Source organism: Vipera berus (assembly GCF_964194415.1).
Source record: "Vipera berus genome assembly, chromosome: W".
NCBI classification, from domain to species: domain Eukaryota; kingdom Metazoa; phylum Chordata; class Lepidosauria; order Squamata; family Viperidae; genus Vipera; species Vipera berus.
This window is the reverse complement of record NC_138210.1, coordinates 52474418-52500236: the sequence shown is the minus strand read 5'-3', so window position 1 is coordinate 52500236 and position 25819 is coordinate 52474418. Positions and strand designations below refer to the sequence as shown.

The window sequence follows — 25819 nt, the reverse complement described above, 5'->3', positions numbered from 1 at the left end:
GGGTAGGCAACCTTGGCTCTTTTATGACTCGTGGACTTCGACTCTCAGAATTCCCCAGTTAGCCATGCTGACTGAGGAATTCTGGGAGTTAAAGTTTACACCTCTTAAAGTGGCCAAGGTTGAGAAATATTGATTTAAAGCAATGAACATGCCAACAGAGACAACTTAAGACATGGGGTGGGAAATAACTTTGGACAGGATACTGAATTTGTGACCAGGAGTGAAAGAAATTTGCTGGAATTCATGCTCTGATGCTCATCGCTTCTCTGTTTTATGTCTTCACAGTCTGCAGTTTTTCCTGTGGTGAGTCCATCTGCCTAAACAGGGCAGAATCCTGTTTGATCCAAGAAACCCTGTTTCAAAAGAAGTTTCCATGATCCTGTGTGTGAATCTTTGTCTATTATCAGCCGTGGGGCACATTGGTTCCTCCTAACTGCAAAATGAACTCTCTACTCTGCAGAGCAGGGCAAAACAGTCTTTCCAGCAGCCATCCTGTTGGGGCTGAAATCCCATTATAAGTGGGTTCACCCTGCCCACTCTGGGGCTTGGAGAAAAAAGCAGAATTCTAATTTGAAATAAGCCTAACAGTGTTTCCTCACTTAATACCTCCAGAAGCATTGGACAATTCGCACAAGCCTTGGTAGGAGAAGGCTGGCTGAGAATTAAGGGAGTTAACATATGGAGAAATGTTACAAATACAGTGATGTCTATATAGGATCATAGGCTGAGCACATAAGCCAGGTGCTGCAGGTCTACATCTGTTCTCCACCTCTTTATTTGCAGTCTCTAGGGCTGAAATTTGTCAGCAAATCTGCAAATAATAGCAGCACATTTTTCTTTGCTTTCTTTCCCCCTTAAAACTTAGCAAAATGGATGCCTGCCTTCTTCAAGGAATGCACCTAATTCAATTTCTAGAACATTCAAAAAAAGAGGGACAAAGGGCCAGAAATTCCTGCCCCACCCACTTGGCCTTCTAGCCTCCAAAACAACAGAGAAAGGGAAGTGTAGGCCTTGGACTAAAAAATAATTTAAATTAATGGGATAAGGATTAAGGGGACAGGACAACAATTCTAGACTGACCAGGTCAATTTTATCTGGACTTCTAAAGGCAAAGTGCATAATGTGCTGTTTAAATTCACTGAATGGGTGCAGACCCAGAGCAAGTCCACTGCAAACAGCAATTACAATACTGTAATTACAGTAAAACCCCATTGATTTCAATAAGTCTATTCTAAATATGATTAAATCTAGGCCTAAAATATAATCAGCTTTGAATGCAATTCGGATTAATTCAGATATAATAGCAGACTAGGGTTCCCTCACCAACAACAACCAAATTTGAATTTCATGCAAACACCTCACTTGTATTAATTTCCTCTGGGCTCACTACCCACTACGGTCCCTGTATGTCACCTCGACAAGCTTCGATGAAGACTGGAAGAATGCCAACTATGGTTTGAACCTGATAGTTCATCCAGGATCTGCCTCATGCTGGGGTTCAAAAATCATAACTTTCCCTTTGCAAAGGGTGGGTGTGCCTTTCACGTGCATTAAAGCGTGACTCATATTATTGTCTGACTCAACTTTCTCTCCGCCTGTAGATAGGGCAAGTCTGGCTGAGAATATGAGTGTTTATGCTGCACAGGATGAGGAGGGTCGATCTAACAGCGTCTCCTCCATCACTTTCACAGGCCAATCGCGGTTTCGACCTTACGAAGTGGTACAATGCAGAAACTGCCAAATTCTCAAAGTTTCCTGCTATGACCTCAGAATATGCGCAGGTGATTGTCTTTTGCCATCTTTCTCCTTAACTTCTCCATCTCTCTTTGCCTCCATTGAAACAAACTGCACATATAAAATATGCTAAACTCCAATCATGGTGCGCTAGACATCTAAGAAAACCATAAGTTCAGAACCCCTTAGTGGTAAAGAAGGAAGTAGCAGCAATGGGAAGATGTATTGACCTACTTGTGACTCATAAAAAAGCTGCTTTAAAACTCACAGCTTTTGACCTCTGTGGTTATAGGGTAAAACCTAAGGTGTTTCACTTTTGAGATGACACAGGGAATGAAGTAGGCCTGGAATCAAACATATCAGGCTATTAAACTATTTAGGCAGCCTTGGCTAGATCACTCTTCAGCGTACGTCTGTCTCACAACATTGCTGTGGAACTAACAATAACATGGAGAGGAAAATTAGATATATTCCTTTATGGACCAGGATAAAAATTATAACAAAGCTTCTCCTTCATCCCTCACTGATACACAAAATTGTTTCACTCTGGACCTCTTACCAAGGGAGTTTTTAACTTAGCTCTTTGCCTTTTACTTGCTTGCTTCTAAGTAAAGAATGAAAATCGGTTCAAGACCAATTCAAGAGCAAGTACTTGGCCCTATTTCATCCAAAGGTTCCTTTTTGCTCAATGAATTTTCACCACAATAGAATAATCCATACAAGTAATGTTGCCAAACACTCACCAGGAACATTATTTTCAAGAATAATGTTGAACCTTTATTCTTGAAAATAATGAAACCAAGGAGAGAAACAATCTGGAACTAAGGAGAAACTTCCTAACAGTGAGAACAATTAACCAGTGGAACAAATTGCCTTCAGAAAGAGACTGGCTAGCTGTTTATCAGAAATAGTATAGGTCTCCTGCTAGAGCAGGGGGTTGGACTATAGGACCTCCAGAGTCCCTTCCAACTCTTATTACTGTTACTCTGTTACTGTTACATCCACTCCATTATTATTTGTTTTTGGCTATGTGTGGAAAGCTCCCCTCCCCCCCTTTCAGAATCACGGATTCACTTAACTCAGGGGTCCCCAACCCCCAGTCTGTGGACCAGTACCAGGCTGCGGCATGCCAGCAACCGGTCTGCACAAACAAGCAAAGCCCCATCCGCAACACGCAGGCAACACACAAAACCACGCACCCTCTGGTCCACGGAAAAACCTCTCTCTATGGAATTGGTCCCTGGTGCCCAAAAGGTTGGGGACCTCTCCCTTAACTAGGCAGAAACCCTAAACACCCCCCCCCCCACACACACACACACAACCTGGCTGCAATCCTGCCAAGAAATCTGTGCCTGCAGGATTATAGATCCCCCATAAAGAAATCTGCCATGTTCTAATACATAAAGAAAAGCTACTGAACTGCATAATAACAGTTAATACTTTGGCCATGCTACAGTGAGGTTTCTGACTGGAAAAGTTTCAAAAAACGAAGTCCTAGAGAGAGATTCATTTCACAGAGAGATTAACTGAATGATGCAAGGTTTCTGTTTTGGTTTTTCCCTTTTCTGCAGGACCCAATGTTGTTGCAGCTGTGTTGATAACCCTTACGGTCTTGCTGGGGGTAGTGGGAGTTGCGGTGTGGTGAGTTGCTTAGCATTTATAGAATCAGAGAACGGCAGAATTCGGAGGATTATTTAGGCTATCGAACCCAGGCTTGTTGGTGAACACAGGTATTAAATCAATGCATCCTGAACAGATGTTTGCTTGGACAATCCAGCAAAGAGATGCCCACTCTCTCTGGGAAATGGATTCAGTTGTTGATCATTCTTGCCATTTCCCTTTACATTCAGGAATTTGCTTTCTTACAGCTTTAGTATTCCATTTTCATTCACCCTATAACAGATTTCAGGTATTTCCAGAGCCCTATATCCAGTGCTTTTTTTGTAAAAGAAAAAGGTGCCAGAACTCACACGTCACACAACCTGCCTTGCCTACTCTACAACGGTTCCATCCAAAAAAGGTGCCGGAACTCCGTTCTGAGCGTTCTATGAGAAAAAAAGCCCTGCCTATATTATTTCATCCCTCCCCTCCTCTCCACACCACACCCCTCCCCCCCCAAATCTCCTCAAGATAAACGTAGTTAGTTCCTTCCATTTTTCCTTGCAGGATTTAACTTTTGTTGCATTCTCTGAACCCAGAGGTTTGAACCCTTCTTAATGTGCAAGACTCCATTCTCCATTCTGGTGGGGAATCACCCATACTTATCGTTGGGGGCATTGTGCATGTGGGTAAATTGGTTTATCCTCGAGCTCCCGGGAATATTTCACTTACTGGTAGGTGCTAAGTTGGAAGAAACTCATGCAGATTACCAATTGCTTTGAGACTAGGGGAATGAAGCACGAGAATTGCCTAGTCAATGTTTGAGAATGAGCTGTGGGTTCAGTAAATATCTGATGAAATCTGAACGTTGCCACAAATTGATAAAACAATTTTATTGCAGGCCCGTTTTTTATAAGTAGTCCTTGGGTTACAACGGCAGTTGGAAGTGGAATTTCCATTGCTAAGCGATGCAGTCACAAAGTGTGGCATCACCTGACTGCACTGCTTAGCCTCATAAGCCCTGGATCACACTGGTTGTTAAGCGAGGACCTGACATGATTGCAAGGGTATAGATTACTATGGACTGTCGGTGAGTCCCACAGGGAAGTGGATGGGTGCATGCTGTGGGTGGGCACTAGAGAGCACGGGTGGGAAAGTGGCAGAAATGGGGAGCAACTTCAGACTTCTTGGCAGCTTCCCCATTGGCTTTGCTTAGGGAAGCTGACAGAGAAAGTCACAAGTGGCAATGACGTAACTGCAGGAGAGTGCAAACTGTTGTAATTGCAAGGCAGTTGCCAAGTGCCCGAACTAAGATCTTTGACCATGGGGAGGCTGCAACAACCGCAACTTCATGGACTGCTTGTAAGTCCTTGTTCGGCACTGTCTTAATTTTGAATGGTTGCTGAACCAGTGGTCATAAACCCAGGGACTACCTGTAGTACTGGATGTCCACATATCTGACAGTACCTCCCCCTGTTCAATTTCACTCACGGCCTAGAATGGAGCAATTTAAGGAGGCACTTGCCACTCCTTTGTGCTGCAGGTACTTCTGTCGTAAAAAGACATCCGAAGAAACTGAGTCGCAAGATGAAGATGACGACGATAAAGACAGTTCCGAAACTTCAGAAAGCTCAGAAAAATCAGAAGAGGCTGCCCCAGTTTCTCCAGTAGCATACTACACAAGCCCCCCTGAAAGCAACATACCCAGTCCTCCAGAATTCAACCAGCCCAGTCCTCCAGAGTTCAACATCCCAAGACCCCCTACCTTCTAGTGATGCCCCAAAATTAAACTGTTTACAGGAAAGTGGAATTATTCCTCCTCACTTGGCAACATCTTTCCACCTGCAGCTTCACAGTGGTGTGTAAGTCAGGGCAGCCTCAGAGAACTATTTTCCATTTTAAGGTGGAAAACTCAAAGAGTCATGGATCAGAAAGCAATTAAGGGCAGATTGAGCCAGGAATCCTGAGCGACTTTCAATCATTTACGCCTGCTTGGCTCAGGAGGATCTTAGGGCTACCATGATACCTTCCCACATCAGATAACCAAAGGCGAAAATCCGTGCTGGGTAAACAAGGTTCTTTTCCTTCCTCGGTATCTCCAGGTGGTTTGAAAAAACTTCAGCCTGAAAATAAAAACTCTTTCGTCATTCCCAGCGGGCTCTAGCAGCCAGGGGTATTGGGACTTCAATCCCAGCCACTGTGTGAAGCTAACCAGAATTATAATGGCTGGCTCACATAGCATATCTACCAATACTCTTCCATTTACAATCACAGTTGAGCCCAACGTCTCTGTTGCTAAGCGAGAAAGTCGCTAATTGAGTTTAGCCCCACTTTGCCTTTCTTGCCATGATTGTTACGTGAATCACTGCAGTTGTTGATAAAAGGTAATGGTAAAGGTTCCCCCGCACATGCGTGCTAGTCGTTTCCAACTCTAGGGGCCGGTGCTCATCTCCGTTTCAAAGCCGAAGAGCCAGCGTTTGTCCGAGGACGTCTCCGTGGTCATGTGGCTGGCATGACTAGATGCCAAAGGTGCACAGAACGCTGTTACCTTCCCACCGTAGTGGTCCCTATTTTTCTACTTGCATTTTTACGTGCTTTCGAACTGCTAGGTTGGCAGAAGCTGGGACGAGTAACAGGCACTCACTCTGTTACGCAACACTCAGGATTCGACCCGCCAAACTGCCGACCTTCTGATCGACAAGCTCAGCATCCTAAACCACTGAGCCACCGCATCCCTAGTTGTTGATAACACAGTTGTAAAATGAATCCGGCTTCCCCGTTGACTTTGTCAGAAGATCACAAAAGGTGATCACATGACACCAGTACACAGCCGTCATAAATTTGAGTCAGTTGCCAAGCTTCTGAATTTTGATCACGTGACCATGGGGGGATGCTGCAGTGAATCTGTGGAAAATGGTAATACGTCACTTTTTTCAATGCCCTTGTAACTTTTAATGGTCCCTGAATGAACTTTTGTAAGTTGAGGACTACCTGTATAGCATACGAGTAAACCACATGCAGGTAATCCTCATCTTATAACCGTAGATGGAACCTGTCCGTTATGATCATTTAAGTCCTGAGAGTCATAAAGCAAGACTCATTTTATGACAAGACCCATTTTATGACCTTTTTAAATGGCAGTTGGCAGTTTCATTCAGAGCAACCTTCAGCCACGTTACAGCCCTAAGCAACCTATGAATTTAGCTGTGGAGATTTATAAATAATATCTTATAGTTTACCATATTGTATGAACCCAATCGACTTATTATTCAACAAACACAATCACTCTAAGTGTATTTGGGGCCAGCAATGGGAGCACTTCTGCAATGCTCTTTATCCTCAGGAAAAAGCTTTTGCAAAATGGGAAAACAAACAGAAATAGCAATTTAAAAAAAATTGCCAGAACTTGTCAGGCTGTGTGCATGTGACATCCTGAAGCATGTTTTGTTTTGATTAGACCTTTCACACTGGTGTTCTTAAATCAAGACGTAGGTAGCCCTCACCTTACGACGGTAATGGAGGCTGTTACCGTCTTAGTAAAACAGGCTGGTCATATGACCCACTTGAGATTCCAACCTTTTTTTGCGGCAGTTGCTAAGCAGCCATGGCCATTAAGTGAAGCAATGGTTTGCTACAAGCATGGTTTGGCTGAAAAGCAGAAGTGCCAGTTATTGGCAAAGGTCATTGTAAAATGCAGCCAGGAGATGCGCCAAATGACCGTAAAAATGCAACCCAACCCTCCGAGCGCCTGAAGTTTGGTCACGTGACTGCAGGGGATGATGGGTGACGACCATCAGAACTTCAAATTCTGGTTGTAAGTGAAGGACTACCTGTTGATTTCCCCCCCCTCCTTTTGGAAGGAGGCTGTGCTTCTGCTTTGTTTGCACAGAGAGGACGACTTTAAATCCTCGTCACTTAGGCAGACACACAACCTTGGCTTAAGCGGCCTCCTTCCTTGCTTCCTCCACCTGCTTCAAACCCGTTTTGTAAGGCAGACAAAGGGGAAAGATTCGTTCACTGCTTGTCAAACACACAGCATGCTTAGTTGGGCTGTTCTCTAGATCAGGGATCCCCAACCGTGGCAACTTTTAAGACTTGTGGACTTCAACTCCCAGAATTCTGGGAGTTGGAAGTCCACAAGTCTTAAAGTCGCCAAGGCTGAGGACCCCTGCTCTAGATGTCCTGGACTCCCGACTGCCATCCAGGGAAGCCTTGTGAGGGGAAGGGCCAATCGCAGTGGTCGGAACATAATACTGCAGGCTAACTCTGCCGACTGCCAGCAGTTCGATCCTGACTGGCTCAAGGTTGACTCGGGCCTTCCAAGGTCAGTAAAATGAGAAGCCCAATTGTTGGGGGGGGGGGGGGAAACAAGCTGACTCTGTAAACTGCTTAAGAGAGGGATGTAAAGCACTTGTGAAGTGGTACGTGAGCCTTAAGTGCTATTGATAATGAAGCAGCCCAACGCTCCCTTGTCGGCCCTTTTCCATACAAAGCAAACCTCGAAGGGGCCAAAGCCTTTGGGTGCCATAGAAGAATTTCCATTTATTTCATTTCATTAATAGCATTTTTTTTTCTGAAGCATACCAGAATCGGTTAGGAACCTGGGCGGGGGAAATGGGAGGCATGGGGACTGAGCCAAGGGGGAGGGACACGGCTAAATCACTCCCCACCCCCAACAAATGACACAATGATTCAAATATACTGATATTGGGGAGGGGGGAGGAAAAAAATCAACCCCAGCATGATGGGGTGGGGGGGGCACCAGGGAGGCATAGGAAACACATTCCAAGAATTTATTTGGAGGAGGAAAAAAAGGGAAGAAAAGAAAGGCCGAACAGATTGTCCTGGGTGCTAACGAGTGCCCCTCCCCAGCATCAAAGAGGAATTTAGAAAAGCAGCAACACGTACACATACGCACACACTCACAAACACACACAGCCATGAGTCCCTTTCTCCACAAGCTGCTGCTGCTGCTGCTGTAAAAGGGGTAAAAGTGACCACCCAACATCTCCTGTGCCTCCCTCCGTTTCCACCAACCAACCCCCCCCCCCTGTCTGAAGAACATCCGGGGCTGTTTTGGTTGAAGAGCAGCTCTCTCGGTCTGGTTGCCCCTCTGAGGAACGGCCCTTTCCTGCTGGGCCACACGGTGTGTCCAGCCCCCAAAGACGCTGCCACGCAGGCCGTTGTCTGGAAGGCCACTGGGCCAGATGCGGGAAGAGCAAGGCCGGGTGGGCTTCTCAACTCTGCTCGGCATCCCGAGTCCCACCGTTTTCAGTAAATTCCTTGGTCTCCTCGGTGGAGTTGGCCGTGGCCCGCAGACCAGGACAGAGAATTTCAGATCCTGCTGTTTCAAAATCCAACAGGGGATTCCATTCTTTCAGGGCTTGCGAGACACGGGCCAAGAAAGCCTTCCAAGTCCAGGCGTGGTCCGGCATGGGAAGTTTTGCCTTGAAAGCCTTTCTAGCATCTTAGAATGCTCGGCCTTCAGCTGTTCCCAGATTCCTCCCCCCCCCGCTTCACAGTAGGTTGCATTGAGTGTTTCAAGGCCCTCCCCACCATTGATCCACTCAATGCGTTGGCTGGCAAGGTCCTGCATTTCTTGCAAAAGGATATTCTTTCGGGGTCCAACGTTTGCAGAAAGTGGGTGCACAAGGGGCAGGGGTCTAGGAGCATGACTCAGCTCTGGCATTAAGTTAGTGGCATTAAGAACAGAGAGAGGTGTCAATTGTTCCTGTCACCCTCACCTCACCCCTACTTCCTCAGGAGGAAAAAATAATAATCCCAAAATACCCCCAGAAAACCTGGTCCCAGCTAAGGGGTTGTGGGAAGAGGAGGCTGAAGAAGATGCAACAAACATTCAGAAGGGAAGGAAGGGGAGTATCTAGTGGGGGGGGGGGGGAAATCATTGATTTCAAAGGTTGTGTCTTCATTTCCCCAAAGCATTTCATCGGGAACATCCCAGAGGTAGGGAGTTAGCAATTTCCCTTTCTTCTCTCTTTCCACAAAGGAGGAGATTGATGGACCAAAAAAAAAAGGAATATAAATATTCCGAATCCACCATTACCTCCCAAATCTGGATAGGTACTCAAAAACATAAAAAAAGTGTGAAAGGGCTCAAAGATCATTTTAGGGAACAGCCCTCTTCCCCCAGTTCTGCTTCAGTGAATAGATTCCTCCCCCCCCCACCCCGGTTGAACTAGTCGCTGGGTGTGGCCACCTAGACTTTGGTACTAGAAAAGGTTCTTTCCAGCTCCCAGCAGATCAAGGCCTGGGGAGAAAGAGGAAACCAATTTGCAGAAAGATTCTCCTGATCTCCCAAAATGGGGGTGGAGGGCCCGCAAAGACTTGGGTCCCTCCCTTTCCTTCCACCTCCCTCCCATCCCGATTCAGCTGCCCCTGCTCGGTGGCTGCCGTCGGAGGGGCCCCACTGCCAATGGGGAACACAGGGCGAAAGGGGATGTATGGGTGGTCAACACCGGGCCAAAAATCCCCCAGTTATAGCAAAAAGGGGTTGGTGCTGCCCAGGGTGGAGGCCGAAGTGCTGCTGGGAACAACGCCGGCAGGGGGCAGGCTCTGAGGGGGCAGCCCCATGGCAGGGAGGCCCAGAGGGGGAACAGCCCCCAGGGGCTGCACCGCCACCATGGGGGAAACGGAGGCTAAGGGCATCCCGGGAGCCATGGGGGACACGGAGACCATTGGAGCTGTGGCAGGAAACGCTGGTGGTGCTGGCTGTGATAACGGAAGTACTGGGCTGACACGGAGCTGATTGAGTGACAGCGGGGTGGCTGCCGCTGCCTGGAATGGATTGGTGGCCGAGGCAGATGGGGCGGGAGATGAACCTGCAGCAGGCAACAAGACAGAAAAGAAAAAAGATCAGTACAGAGAAGCCCAGAGGGCCTCCTTCTGGCCTAAAAACCCCCGAGGTCTGGCTATTTGGGAGTTGCTTAGCCCGGGAAGAATTCCGAGAGGTCGAGGCCACATGTCTTCCAAGTTGCCAAGGCTGAGGAACACTGTTCTGATGCACCCTATCTAGAGTCTAGAAATATATTTCTCCACCCTGGCAGCTTGAAGAGGCGTGGACTTCAACTCCCAGAATTCCTCAGCCAGGGGAATTCTGGGAGCTGAAGTCCACACATTGTTGCCAAGTTTGAGAAACATTGCTCTAGTCTAGAACAAGGGTAGGCAACCTTGGCTCTTTTATGACTCGTGGACTTCAACTCCCAGAATTCCTGAGCCAGCATGGCTCAGCTTGGAAACCTCTCCCTTTCCCCTCACCAATTCCAGCTGGCTCAGGAATTCTGGGAGGGAGTTATTTATTTATTTATTTATTTTATTTATTTTATTTATTTTATTTATTTTATTTATTTTATTTATTTTATTTATTTTATTTATTTTATTTATTTTATTTATTTTATTTATTTTATTTTATTTATTTTATTTTATTTTATTTATTTTATTTTATTTTATTTTATTATTTATTTATTTGATTTATATACCGCCCTTCTCCCGTAGGACTCAGGGCGGTTCAGAAGGTTTTTTTAAAAAAACAATACAACAAATTACAAAACTTAAAATCAATTAAAAAGATTATATTGACCTTGAAATAAAACCCCAATTAAAATACAATTAAAATCCCAATTAATATTCTCAGTCCAGGCCAGAAAGCTCAAAGAACCAGGTCTTCAGGTCCCGGCGGAATGAGCGAAGGTCAGGGGCAGTCCTAAGCTCTACAGGCAGCTGATTCCAAAGGGCAGGCTGAGAAGGCCCTATCCCTGGGTGTCGTCCGCCGGCAATCTTTTACCGGCGGCACCCTGAGAAGGCCCTCCCTGTGGGAGCGCACAGGACGAAGGGAACTTGATGCCGGCAGCAGGTGTTCCCTCAGATATCCCGGACCCAAGCCATTTAGGGCTTTATAGGTCATCACCAGCACCTTGAATCTCACCTGGAGGGCAACCGGAAGCCAATGCAGCTCGCGGAGCAGAGGTGTTACATGGGAGTATCGGGAAACCCCCATCACAACACGCACGGCTGCATTCTGCACCAGCTGAAGCCTCCGGGTGGTCCCCAAGGGCAGCCCCATGTAGAGAGCGTTGCAGTAGTCCAATCGGGAGGTCACGAGTTAAACTCCACGAGTCATAAAAGAGCCAAGGTTGCCTACCCCTGCTCTAGAAGATTCTACAGTACCTGTCAGTCTGGTCCTGCTTCAGGCCAGCAAACTCTCTTCTACGAATAAACCTTCACACAGCTTTCCCCAAACAGGCACCCATCCAGATAAAGAAAGTTCTACCTTTTTAGTCTTACAGCCTTTATTTCCTACCCTTCCTTTAGAACACGGATGTCAAACTCGCCACTTCACGTGACGTGTCACGGCGCGTGGTGACTTTTTTCGCATGGCCGGAGCTGGGGTGGGCGTGGCCTCCGCATGATACAACCGGCCCACAGGCCGGCAGTTTGACACCCCTGCTTTCGATGACACGCATGGAGTCATTCATTTCATTCACAATCACAGCAACCCTTTGAGGTAGGCTGGATTGATTGTGACTGACTCAGTTATCCAGTAAGTCCTAAAGTGAAGTGGGAACTTCAATCTTGGTCTCCACAGTCAAAACCTGAACCACTACTCTGAAATATTTTTGGCAATCACAGCCCATAATTCCCACACCAGCTGAGAACAATGGGGGTGTGCTAGTTAACATTTTGTCAGGCAGTCAAATTGGGAGAAAGCTACTTCAAAAACCAATTTAAATTTTATTTATTTGTATCCCGCCTTTATTATTTTTAAAAATAACTGAAGGTGGCAAACACACCTTCCTCCTATTTTCCCCACAACAACATCCCTGTGAGGTGGGTTGGGCTGAGAGACCATGACTGGCCCAAAGTCATGCAGCCAGCTTTCATATCTCAGGCAGGATTAGAACTCACAGTCTCCTGGTGATCGGCCCAAATGACCCACCTGGTTTTCATTGCTAAGGCGGGACTATAACTCAAAGTCTCCTAGTGATTGGCCCCAAGTTACCCATGGATAAGGTGGAACTTGAACTCACAGCCTCTTGTTTTCTAGCCTGGTGCCATAACCACTAGACCAAACTGGCTAGTCTGATTTCAGTGTTGCTTATGCAAGTAGTCCTCGACTTACAACAGTTTGTTTGTGACCGTTCAAAGTTACAACGCCACTGGAAAAAGTGACTTATGACCATTCTTCACACTTATGACCATTGCAGCATCCCCATGATCATGTGATTTACATTCAAATGCTTGGCAACTGGTTCATATTTATGACCGCTGCAGTGATCCCCGGGTCATGTGATCCCCTTTTGCGACAAGCAAAGTCAATGGGGAAGCCAGATTCACTTAACAAGCGCGTTCCTAATTTAACAACTGCAGCGATTCACTTCACAAGCAAAGTTGCAAAACGGGACAAAACTCACTTAACAAATTTCTCACTTAGCAACATAAAATTCTGGGCTCAGTTGTGGTCGTAAGTCGAGGACTACCTGTAATTAATTCAAACAAGGATGATTCCTTTTTATTTCTATCTCGGCGACATCGGTGGAATGTGACCCATTTCCTATACCTCAAACCAAGTTTGGTTCTTCTTGAGCACAGCAATGAGCAGGAGCCCCTTTATTTGCTCCCCCTGACACCCCAAGACACACAAATCCTTACCAGGGGGGAGGAAGGGGTTGGAAGCCTTGGTGCTGCTGGGTGGAGCAGCAGGTTTGCTAACCAGCGAGTCCAGATCCACGAGGGCTGCGTTGGGACCCAGGAATGACTCGGGAGTTTTACGCATCGGCTTGCAGGTCTCTGGCAGTGACCCAGCCACGGCAGCCATATCAAAGGCATTGGGGCTGTCCTTGCCACTACCTGCCTGAGAGAGAGGGACCTCCCCTGCTAAGAGGGACAGTTCACCTGTGGAACAAGAAATGAGAGAGAGAGGGGGGGAGGGAGGGAGGGAGGGAGGGAGGGAGGGAGAGGAAGAGGGAGGGTGGGAGAGGAAGAGGGAGGGAGGGAGGGAGGGAGGGAAGAGGGAGGGAGGGAGGGAGGGAGGGAGAGGGAAGAAGAGGGAGGGAGGGAGAGAGAGGGAGGGAGGGAGAGAGAGGGAGGAAGAGGGAGGGAGAGAGGAAGAGGGAGGGAGAGAGGGAGGCAGAGAGAGGGAGAGAGGAAGAGGGAGGGAGAGGAAGAGGGAGGGAGAGAGAGGGAGGAAGAGGGAGGGAGGGAGAGAGAGGAAGAGGGAGGGAGAGGAAGAGGGAGAGAGAGGGAGGGAGGGAGAGAGAGAGGAAGAGGGAGGGAGGGAGAGGAAGAGGGAGGGAGGTAGAGAGAAGAAGAGGGAGGGAGAGAGAGAGGAAGAGGGAGGGAGGGAGAGAGGAAGAGGGAGGGAGAGAGAGGAAGGTAGGGAGGGAGAGAGGAAGAGAGAGGAAGAGGGAGGGAGGGAGGGAGAGGAGGGAGGGAGGGAGGAAGAGGGAGGAGAGAGAGGGAAGAAGAGGGAGGGAGAGAGAGGAGGAGGGAGGGAGGGAGGGAGGGAGAGGAAGAGGGAGGGAGAGAGAGGGAGAGAGTAAATATCCAGATGTACAGAGAATATGGACGGAAAACTCAGGCCCCATTACAGACAGGGCAACTGGCTGGCCATACAAGGAATTGTGCTTGGTTTATGACTTCCCACAATCATTTTGCCCCCATTCCCCAAACCACAGAGAACCCTCCCTTCCCCAGATTTTAGTTTCTTTGTTAATTAAAGCATTAAATTATTTCCCCATCCCTTTTCAAACTGTGTGCAAAGAACAGGTAGTTTGGAAAGCCAATGTCCAAACGAGGTTAGAGGAGATAGGGAAGGGAGAGAATCAAAGGGAGGAGCATGCAAATTCTCTCCCAGGCCAGGGGAGCGAGAGGTCATCTAGTCCGCAAACCAGCGGCCTGGATGGGTTAGAGGGAAGGGGAGGTTAGCGTGGTGTTTCTCAAACACGGCAAAGGTGAAGAGGCGTGGACTTCAATGCTCAAGAAGTCCTCAGCCAGCATGGCTAGCTGGGGACTTCTGGGAGTTGCAAGTCCACGCCTCTTCAAGCTGCCAAAGTTGGAAAAAAAAACACCGGGATGCAGCGTTAGGAAACATGCCTAGGAAAGGGAGGGAGGGAGGGAGGGGGAAGGAGGGGGGAAAGCAAGGCTGACCTGTGCTGCTTCCAGATTTGGGCAGCGCTGGGCGCAGGCTGTCAAAATCAGAGAATTCATCCCTGTCCCCGTCATCAAACTGCTCAAAGCCTCTGGCAGCTGGGAGAGGAACAGGGCACAAAAGGAAGGATGGGGCAGAAGGATTAGCTGGCAGCAAGAAGAGGCCCTCCACCCCAACTCTGAACTAGGAGTCCTTCCCCTTCAGCTGACCCAGCAAGAAAGACCTTCATTATTCCCTTTAATGTGCTGATAATTCTTCACTACACCTGGGATGTCTGTTTCCATCCCATCTCCGACTCTGAGCCCGGTGACTGTTTTAAGAATCCAGTTTCAGACACATTGATAATAATAATAAGTTGGAAGGGACCTTGGAGGTCATCTAGTCCAACCCCCTGCTCAGGCAGGAAACCCTATACCATTTCAGGCAAATGGCTGTCCAGTCTCTTCTTAAAAACCTCCAGTGCTGGAGCATTCACCACTTCTGGAGGCAGGTCGTTCCACTGGTTAATTGTTCTAACTGTCAGGAAGTTTCTCCTTAGTTCTAGGTTGCTTCTCTCCTTGACTAGTTTCCATCCGTTGCTTCTTGTCCTGCTTTCAGGTGCTTTGGAGAATAGCTTGACTCCCTCTTTCTTTGTGGCGGCCCCTGAGATATTGGAACACTGCTATCATGTCACCCCTCACCCCTCTCTTCGTTAAACTACACATACCCAATTCCAGCAACCGTTCCCTATATGTTTTAGCCTCCAGTCCCCCAATCATCTTTGTTGCTCTTCTCTGTACTTTTTCTAGAGTCTCAACATCTTATTAGCAGGAAAATCTCTCGGGAATCAACCGCTGGAAACTGCTCCCTAAACCCACCCTCACTAACCTTCTCCCAGCCCCACACACTCACCGGTTCCATCATAATTTAATTCCCATCCTGCACCAATACCCAGCAGGAACATGAATGATGGGAATTGCAGTCCAACATACCAGAGGAAGCAATGGGGGGGAAAAAACCCCATTCTTGGTGAAGGACTTTGGGCTGCTGACCAGGGTGGCGATGAAGACGGTGGCATCTCCCCCTTCCCCCCCGTTGTATTTGACTCTTAATCATCATTTTCGGAAATTCGAAAAGAGAGCGAGAGGACGAGGACCCTACTCCGAATTTCATCCTTACCTGCCATGCCGTTGGTGCTCGGCTTGGAAGGGGAACCCCCCCAGGGATCTGAAAAAGTGGGCGCTGGAGCCCAAGGATCGGGAGCGGGCTTTCCTTGGGAGGTGGGAGCCGTGCCGGAGGACCATGGGTCTGTGGGCGGTGCTGTTGTGGGCCCCACAGAAGTCCCACCTGGGAAGGAAACACGAAGCGTGTCAGAGATGGAATACGAGGACAGCCTGTCCAGCAACGGTGGCATGTTTAGATCCGGCGGCACAAGGAAAACACGGGAGGGTTTTGAGGAGCAGGCTGGCCCAAATAATGCTCGGCCACAGGACGTTTTTTTTTTTTTTTTTTTTTTATTGAAAAGTTTTAAAAATACAGTTTTCCTTTAAAAAACCCCCTTCCCCCTCCCTACCTCCCCTCCCTACCTCCCCCCTTCCCCCCCCTCCCCCCCTCCCTCCTCCCCCCCCACCTCCCCCTAACCCCCCTCCCCCCCCCGGACTTCCCAGAGCTAAATACAAGGTATATATATATAAAAAGGCAATCATAAACAACCATATACTAACAACTATAAATTCTAAAATCCATCACTCTCTAACTTATATAGGATCAAACAAAACTTAGCATTATTAAATATATATAGAAGACAAAATAAAAAAAGAAAAAAGAAAACGAAAGAAGACTTATTCAAATGCTAGATAAAACTTCTTAACCCTATACTTATTCTGGATAAACTCAATCCATTTTCTCCATTCCATAATATAATGTTCTTGCGAGTAATCTTTCAAATAGGCCGAAATCTTCGCCATCTCTGCCAAGTCGGAAACCTTTAAAATCCACTCTTGTATAGTCGGCAGTTCCTCTTTCTTCCAATATTGACCTATCAAAAGTCTTGCTGCCGTAACTAAATTCAGCATCAACTTAGAGTCCACAACTGTAGCGTCAACAATTATTCCCAACAAAAAAAATTGCGGACAAAACTTTATCCTCCGTTTAAAAATCTTCTGCATATTCCACCAGACTTTTATCCAAAAAGCCTTGACCTTTTTACATGTCCACCATATGTGAAAATATGTTGCCTCTTCATCACCACACCTCCAACATTTAGGCTGATAATTCGGATACATACTTGCAAGCTTTTTAGGATCTAGATGCCATCTATAAAACATTTTGTAAAAGTTCTCTCTTAAACTTTGAGCTTGAGTGAATTTTACATTCCTCACCCAGATCTTTTCCCACGTGTCCATTGTAATAACTTCCTGAATGTTTTGGGCCCATTTTATCATACAATCCTTAACAAGCTCTGTTTCTGAATCGATCTCTATCAATGCAAGATATATCCGTTTAATATGTGCTGGTCCTTGATTTCTAATTTGCTTTATCAAATTTTCATCAGTCGTTGCAAATCCATTTTTTTGGTCTTCTTTCCACCTGGCCTGTAACTGAATATATTGAAACCAAGTCTGAACAACCTTCTCTTCTCGCAAGAAACTATATGATTTCAAGCACCAAATATTCCTTTCCAAACTTAAAATTTCCTTGTAAGTAGTCTCATCATGTTTGAAACCAGCATGTATATTTTCTATTGCATGTTTTGGGATTGCCCACAATGGTATCTTGCTGCTTAACTTATGTCTATACTTCTTCCAAACTCTCAGCAATGCCTGTCTTAAAATATGCATCCTAAACACAGTATCTACCTTCTTATCATACAACAAATATGCATGCCAGCCAAACAACAGATCATGGCCCTCAAGATTTAATAACCTCGATTGTGTCAAATTAATCCAATCACTTATTCCTACTAGTGCAGCAGCTTCATAATATAATTTAAAATTAGGCATTTTAAGGCCACCTCTCTCACGAGTATCCTGCATAATCTTAAGTTTAACTCGTGGCTTTTTCCCTGCCCACACAAATTTATTGATACCACGCTGCCATTCCTCCAAGTTAGAGTCTTTCTTAAGAATCGGTATCATTTGAAATAAGAATAAAAATTTGGGCAGGACATTCATTTTCACTGCTGCGATCCGTCCCAACAAAGACAATTGCAATTTTTCCCAACTCTCCAGTTCTTTTTGAATTTTCCCCCATAACTTTTCATAATTATTTTTATATAGCTTTGTATTAGAGGGCGACAAAATCACCCCCAAATATTTAACCCTTTTAACAATCTCAAATCCAGTTAATCCTTCTAAGAGAGCCTTCTGCGAAACTGTCATATTTCTAGCCAAAATTTTAGTTTTCTGTATATTTACTTTAAATCCAGAAACCTTCCCATATTGTGTTATTATCTCCATCAGGTCCACAACAGAGTTCTCTGGCTGGGTCACTATAACAACCAGATCATCTGCAAATGCTCTCAATCTGTAATCCTGATCTCCAACTTGTATCCCCTTAATTTTTTCCGAATTCCGAATCTTAACCAATAGTATCTCTAATGTTAATATAAATAACAAGGGCGATAGCGGACAGCCTTGCCTTGTGCCCTTCTCAATATTACATACTGTTGTCAAACTATTGTTAACTATAATTCGGGCAGTTTGTTTTTGGTATAATGCCCTAATCGGTTGTAAAAATTTTTCCCCAAAATCCATTTTGTCTAAAACTTTCAACAAAAATTGCCAGTTCAATTGATCAAAAGCCTTTTCAGCATCTAAAAAGATTAGCGCAGCAGAGATCTGGTTGTGCCTTTCCAAAAACTCTAACACATCAACTATATGTCTCACATTGGTTTTCATTTGTCTTCCACTAATAAACCCCGTTTGGTCCCCATGAATCACCTGTTGCAGAACCCTCATCAGTCTATTAGCCAAAACCTTAGCAAATATCTTATAATCTGTATTTAAAAGCGATATCGGTCTGTAATTTTTAACTAAAGTAGCATCCTGGTCTTCCTTCGGAATCAAAGAGATAAAAGCTGTTCTCCAAGACGGGGGCACCTTTCCCCCCCTCTGGATTGTCTGGAACAGTTCCTTTAACGGTTTTATCATCTCTAATTGTAAGTTTTTATAATAGGCCGCAGTCAAGCCATCAGTGCCTGGTGCTTTATCCACCTTCAGTTCCTTAATAGCTGTAAAAATTTCTTCTTCTGTAATCAGTTGGTTAATCCCCTCTTTTTGTACTTGCGTAAGAACCGGGATGCTAGCCTTCTCCAAATACGTATCAATATCTTTTGCATTAATGTCCTCTTTAGTATATAATTTCGAATAAAAATCCACAAAGGCATCCTTAATAAGATTCTGTTGATACACAACCCTTCCTTTATGCTCAATCTTATCTATATTAGATGCCCTTTGTTTTTTCCTCAGTCTATAAGCCAACCATCTGCCTGGCTTATTAGCATTGCAAAAAGTATTATGCCTAGCAAACCGCAGATTGGTCGCCACTTGATCAGCCATTAATTTATCAAATTGTCCTCGTAACAGTCTAATAGCCTCCTTGATCTTCACCTCCTCTGGGTTCAAAATCAAAGCCTTTTCTTTTTCCTTTATTTCATTCTCCAGTTCTTTCCTTCTAGTTTCCACTGCACGTCTATGTCTATTATTCATATATATCAACACCCCTCTCATATAGGCCTTGCTAGCATCCCAAACCATATCCATAGAGGTACCCTTATTCATATTCATCTCAAAAAAATCCTTCATCCGCTGTTTGCATTCTTCCACATTTCTCTGATTTCTAAACAAATTCTCATTTACGCGCCATGAGCGTCTATCTCCTCTTTCCTTATCAATCTCCAACCACACTGGACTGTGATCAGAGATAATTCTTGCGCAGATTTTCACCTTTTTAGTTCTCAAAAGAAGATCATTAGTCAACAAAATAAAATCAATCCTCGAAAAAGATTGGTGTCTATCAGAATAAAATGTATAATCCTTCTCCCGCAAATGTCTCTCACGCCAAATATCTCGCAATTCCAGGTCATCCTTCATTTCAAAAAAAGATTTAGGCAGTCTAGCGTGACTTGGAATGCGTTTAAAGGCTCCAGCCTTATCCAACTGTACATCCATAACTCCATTCCAGTCCCCCATAAAAATAAAGGATTTATAATCCAACTGGGTAAGCTTTGTATGAAGTAAACTAAAAAAGTCAGCTTGTTGTTGATTTGGAGCATATAATCCAACTAAAAGCGTCTTTTTACCTTCAAACAACAGCTCGATCATAACATATCTTCCATGCTTATCTGCTTCAATTAGGTCCGCTGTTAAGGCACTTTTAACATAAACAACCACTCCATTTTTCTTATTCTCTGCAGAAGCAACAAATTGCGTACCCAGCCTCGAGTTCAATAAATACTTTTGATCCAAAACTCTAATATGCGTTTCTTGCAGGCATATAACATCTATCTTAAATTGTTTTAAATATTGAAAAACTTTCTTCCTCTTCTGCGGTGAGTTTAGTCCATTAACATTCCAGGTTAAAAATTTAGTTGCCATGTATATCCTCGAAAAGCTCTTGGACCACAGCTTTGATAGGACTGGTTACTTTAGGCCGTGCTCCTCCCACAGCTTGGCTATGAATGCGATGTGAAGAATCTGAAGACTTTTGCTGATCTTGTTCTTTTATTTTCTTTGCTCGTTTTAAAGCAGCACGCGTCACTCTTTGCTCTCTAGGATCATCCAAAGAGATTGTAGCTTGATCTCCTCCAGCACCATTTTCCTCTGTTTCCTCCTCTTGTTGTTCTTCTTCTCCAGATCCCTTTCCAGCTTCCAAGAGCGTTAATGAGGTTGCTTTTAAGACATTATTGTAGAAATCACGTGCTTGTTTCACAGTAGTCAGCCTATACCTTTTACCTTCATACATCACCATCAGCCCCTCTGGAATCTCCCATCTGAACCTTATATCTCTTTGCTTGAGCTCTTGCACAAGAAATGTATAGTCCTTTCTTCCCCTTAAAATCCTTGGAGGAATTTCTTTTAAAACCAAGACTTCTTGTTCAGCAATCACAACCTTAACATCATAGGCAGCTTGTATAACTTGATCTCTAATTTCTCTTTTTGCAAAATAAACCACCACATCTCTAGGCAACTTTCTCTGTCTGGCAATCCATGAATTCACCCGAAACACTTTATCCATAGCTGCTCTTATTTCAGATGCTGGCTGGTTCAATACCCCTTCGAGAGCCTCAGAGATCAGCTGCTTTAAATCTTCTTTAACATTCTCTTTTAAGCCTCTAATTCTGACAGCAAACTGCATCTGGTAATGTTGGGCATGGCTTAACTCCCTTTCCAACTTGCCTCTTTCAATTTCATTCTCCCGTGCTTTTACTTCTAGTATAGCATTCCTTTGAGCCAAATCATCCACTTTTTCATCTAAATCTTCCACACATTCCGCCACTTTATGCACTGAAGTCAAAATGTCTACCTTCATCACGCTGTACTTCTGTTCCATCCTCTCTTCCATTCTTTCCTCAAATTTCTCCAATTTCTCCTCCATCTGTGCAAATTTATCAGCAATTGATTGATTAATTGATTCCAAAAGTACCTGGGCATGTTTATCCAAGGCATCTCGCAAATCCTTCGATGTCAGCACTTCAGGAGGGTGCAATGCCTGTAGTGATGATTGTTGCACCGGCGAGGATCCTCCACTCCGAAGAGTTTTAGAGGGAGGTTTAGCCGCCATCTTTTAATCCTCAATTATGACGCACTTTCAATTAAAGTTTAAAAAGTCCAACAAGTTAGAGAGTACAATAAAATAGTCCTCTTCACCTTTTCCTCTTGTACCGCTCTGCCTGCTCCTTTAAATCATAGTCCTTTCATCAGGCAGGGCTGGTTCGCAGACGCCTGGCTCTGCTCCAGGAAGTTCGGAGCAGAGACGACGGCCAGCTGGGAGCAACCCAGGCTTCGGGGGAGTTCGATCCTTCAGCCGCCCAAGCTCAAAGCTCAGGCGGCCTCGGAGAACTCTACCCCTACCTGGGGCCTCACCCCCTCCTCTTCTCCCGAGGAGGGGGCTTCAATTTCGCCCGAACAGCTGATCGGCGCTGTTTCAGGCAAAAAAACAAACAGCTGAGCCGCGGGCAGCCAGGGGAGGCTGTCTTCAGCGCCGCGCCGCCAGCGGAAGTCCCTGCCACAGGACGTTTTTAAGAAGAGATTGAACAGAAGGGTACAAGGTCTTCTGCTGGGGGTGGGGGCTGGACTAGAGAACTTCCAAAGTCTCTTCTAACTGCTCGTCTGCATTCCGTGTGGCAATCAGGAAGCGAGTTTTCCACTGGTGAAGGACCATCAAAACCACTGTAGAGGTTTAACTCGAGCGAAGGAAATGGCCTTCCCTGTTAGATAATTTACGCATCCCTCTCAACCTCCTAACTGGAAGGGGCTCGCTAAGATCCCAAAAGAACACAGGAAAGAAAAAGCAGTAACTGGAAATAAGCCAACCTGGCTTCCAAAAAGGTGAGTGATTCCCCTTGAAACTTTTGGGAGTTTTTGGAAGGTGGGAACAAGCATGTGGACAAGACACCTAGTAGATATTGTGTACTTGGATTTTCAAAAAGCCCTCGCCAAGGGGTCTTGAAGCAGGAATCTTCAAACTTGGCCACTTGAAGACTTGTGGACTTCAACTCCCGGAATTCATCAGCCAGCCATGCTGGCTGAGGAATTCTGGGAGCTGAAGTCCACAAGTCTTCAAGCTGACAGGTTTGGAGACACCTGATCTTGAGCAAAGTCAGCTGCCCTGGGTTAAAAGTGTAGATATACTCAGGGACTGGGAACTGATTAAAAAAAAATGAAATGAGTGACAAAAATAAATGGGCAATTCTCAATTGTGCAAAGCATCTACCCTCCAGCCACAGGTGCTGTGACCAATACTTTTTATTTGATATTTCAATGACCTGGAACAAGGGCTAAGCACTGAAGTGATTCTGTTTGCTGATGACAGCAAACCGTGAGAGTTTTCAAAGAATGCCCATTTTGGAGCTAAATGGGCTTTCAAACAGCAAATGCAGTTAAATGTAATTAAATTAAAGGGCCGTGTGTTGGCACAAAATATATATGTTAAAAGAGATCTGAACTGGCAGTGACAGACCAGGAAAAGGGATCTTGGGGTTAACAGAGGACAGCTTGATTTAAAAAAACAAAAAAACATTAATCCAGCATGACCTTGCTCCAAAAAAGGAAAATTTCATTTGTGGAATTATTAGGAAAAACTAGAAGTGCCAATTTAATACAGGTAGTTCTACCAACTATAATTGAGCCTGGAATTATGGTCGTAAGTTGTTCTGGTTGTAAATTGAGGTACCATGTAACTGGACCTGATTTTTTGACATTTTCTGTGGCAGACATGAAGCAAACGTGGCAGTCATCAAGAGAACCGATTTTCTCCCATGGGTTTTGTGTTGGTTTTTTTTTTGCCAGAAACCAGAAGTAAATGCTGGAAATTGGCAACAATATGTTGTAAAATGTGGTCATGTTACCATGGGATGCTGCAAATGGCCATAAGGATGAGCTAGTTGCCAAGTGCCCAAAGTGCAATCATGGGACAAGGGTGGTAAAGTGGTCTAGAGCAGGGGTAGGCAACCTCGGCTCTTTTATGACTCTTGGACTTCAATTCCTAGAATTCCTGAGCCAGCATAGCTGGCTCAGGAATTCTGGGAGTTGAAGTCCATGAGTCATAAAAGAGCCGAGGTTGCCTACCCCTGGTCTAGAGGGTACACAAGCATCACAACTTAATAAATGGGAGGTAAGTAGCTCTGGGTCATTAAGTAACTAGTTGTAAGTTGAGGACTATCTGTAATGCCTTTTCCCAAATCTATGGTGAGACCACACGGTCCATAGCGGTGGTTGCTCACCTTAAAAAGGGCATTTCGGTTCCAAAAAAGGACAAACGTCCATTGTCTGCTGAGAGCCCTTCGTCAGGAAAGCTAAGAGTAGAACTGGGCCTTTGGTTAAAGAGGGTCTGCTCTGCACGCCAAGGCTCTCTCTTCCAATGGATAAAGAGGCTGTGTGAGGCTTTTAGGACAAGCCACAGAGAACCTCTTCATTAAAAAGCAGAGGCAGAGAGACCACCACGGTTGTAGAGGCCAGGAGGAATTCTGGCGACGACTATGTCCTTCATCCCGGGACTGAGGGCAGCATAAAAGAAAGCCTCATCTAGCCTGGTGCTGACCTGACCTGGTTGAAACATTTTTTTTCCCCTGAAAAGGAACAGGCAGGCTTTCTGAACCTGCAAAGAGTCAATTCACACAAAGGTTAATCTGTGGGAAGCTGCACGCTGGGAAGGGATAAAGCAAGCAGGAGCGGGTGACAGAACCAAAAGGGGATGGGAACACCCTGGTTCTATTACCTCCATTTTCTTTTTTATCACGGCTCCAACTGTGGCAACCTTAGGACCTGTGGACTTCAACTCCCAGAGTTCCTGAGCCAGCCAGGAATTCTGGGAGTCGAAGTCTACAGGTCCTAAAGTTGCCATAATTGTCCACCCTTGCTCTGCACTCTTTTCTCTACACTCCCCCAAGCAGCTCGCAGCAGAGGAGGCAGCTACTGTAAACAGCCTCGTCCACAGGTCTTATGAAATGCAGCGGGATCCCCACCTTGGCCACCCTCCTCCTCTTAAAAGATCTCCTCAGAAGAGGAACCGCACACAAGTGCATAATTAAAAAGTCCAGGTGATCAGAGATGAAGAACGTTTCAAACAAAGGGCTGGTCCTTACCTTCGGCCTTCCAGGGATCAGCGCTGGCAGCCGGGGGGGGCCCCCAGGGGTCCGAGGGGGGTGCAGGAGGAGGCGCTGCGGAAGTTCCCCATGGATCTCCTGTAGGGGCTGCTCCAGCAGCAGGGGGTCCCCAGGGGTCCGTGCGGGCGGCAGGCACCACTGTGGCAGAGCCACCCCAAGGGTCAGCAGGAGCAGGCTGAGCACCCCACGGGTCAGCAGGTGGCGGAGCAGTAAAGACATCAGCAAGGTCCATCAAGGATGACTGGGTGATGGAGAAGGCAACAGAGATTGTGGGTGGGAAAGAGAAAAATTATAGCGCCCCTTCACTGTGCGATTTAACATCCAGTGGTGCCTAGAGCGTCCTGCTGGAATGTAGCGTTAGGAATGTGGACTAGGACTAGGAAGACGAGGCACGGATTCACACCCAGCCCTAAATGTAGACCTACATGCTGATGCTCTTATTTAAACTGTGAATGGTTTTGTCCGCTGTGTTTCGATGATTGCTGATTTTAGTGTTTTTTAATGCTCTAATGCAGTGGTGGCGAACCTATGCCACGGGTGCCAGAGGCGGCACTCAGAGCCCTCTCTGTGGGCACCCGTGCCATGCCCCGGAGGTGGCAACTGTCCCTCTTCAACCAGCCGCCTGCTAATTCGCCAAGGTCCCACGGGGCTGAATGCATCCCGGCACGGCTGGTTTCCCTTCCCCCCCATCCCGTCCCTCCTGGCCTCGCATGCTCTCCTTTTCCCGGGCACGACCCATTGCATTGCCTCCTCCGTTGCTGGCCGACCATTCATCTCGGAGGCGGCTTCTTTGAACTGCTGCCGATGGGCTGCGGAGCCCCAGAGTGCGCCTGTCGAGGGGCCAGCAGGCTGTGGCTACTGATGGACACCGTTGGCCCCCATGCGCTCGCTGGCCTCTGTGTGCGGGGGCCAATGGTGTCAGGCAGTAGCTGCCCCAGTCCTTGCCTTGTCCCATGGCAATGGCACCCCCACCCTGCCTCGCCTCACCCCACAAGATGAGTCTCCTGCCTACCGCCCCACCTGCCAGAGACCTCCTGGAGCTCCCCCAACCCTGCCCACTCCCCACAGGTGTCCCTCCCCACGAGCAACATTGAGGTGACCACACCTACCTTGGCCGCACCCACCCCATCTGCCATGACCACCACAGCCACACCCACCCAGTGGGCCACGCCCACCTGGCACCCAGCGATAAATAAGTGGGTTTTGGGTTGCAGTTTGGGCACTCGGTTCTGTAAAAGATTCGCCACCACTGCTCTAATGTCTTCATGCTCTGAGCTGCCCAGAGTCGTTGGATAAGAGATAAGCGGCAAATAAATTTCATCAGCAAATAAATTTATATTCGTGTTGGTGTTTGTATAGATACTGCATTTTATGAGTGTATTATATTATGAGAGTATTAACTGGGGTTTTAACTGGGGTTTTAATTGTATTTTAATTGGGGTTTTTAGTTTCAAGGTTAGTTTAATCATTTTAATTGTTTTTAATTTTTGTAATTTGTTGTATTGTTTTTAAAAAAC

At 46.1% G+C, this 25819-nt stretch overlaps 1 protein-coding gene across 3 annotated transcripts in view; it reads right to left on the bottom strand.

The window, feature by feature from the left end:
* Window positions 1–7855: 7855 nt before the first annotated feature.
* The window catches only part of LOC308675954 (epsin-1-like), a 50765-nt gene continuing 32801 nt past the window's right edge, over window positions 7856–25819 (bottom strand). For all 3 annotated transcript variants that reach the window (XM_081341635.1, XM_081341634.1, XM_081341633.1), the window contains 5 exons: window positions 24282–24543; window positions 15656–15823; window positions 14497–14595; window positions 13000–13242; window positions 7856–10172 (listed from right to left, as the gene is read on the bottom strand). In XM_081341635.1, coding sequence (XP_081197761.1) covers window positions 9829–10172; window positions 13000–13242; window positions 14497–14595; window positions 15656–15823; window positions 24282–24543 — 1116 coding nt within the window. In that variant the 3' untranslated portion in view covers window positions 7856–9828. The remainder of the gene's footprint in view (window positions 10173–12999; window positions 13243–14496; window positions 14596–15655; window positions 15824–24281; window positions 24544–25819) is intronic.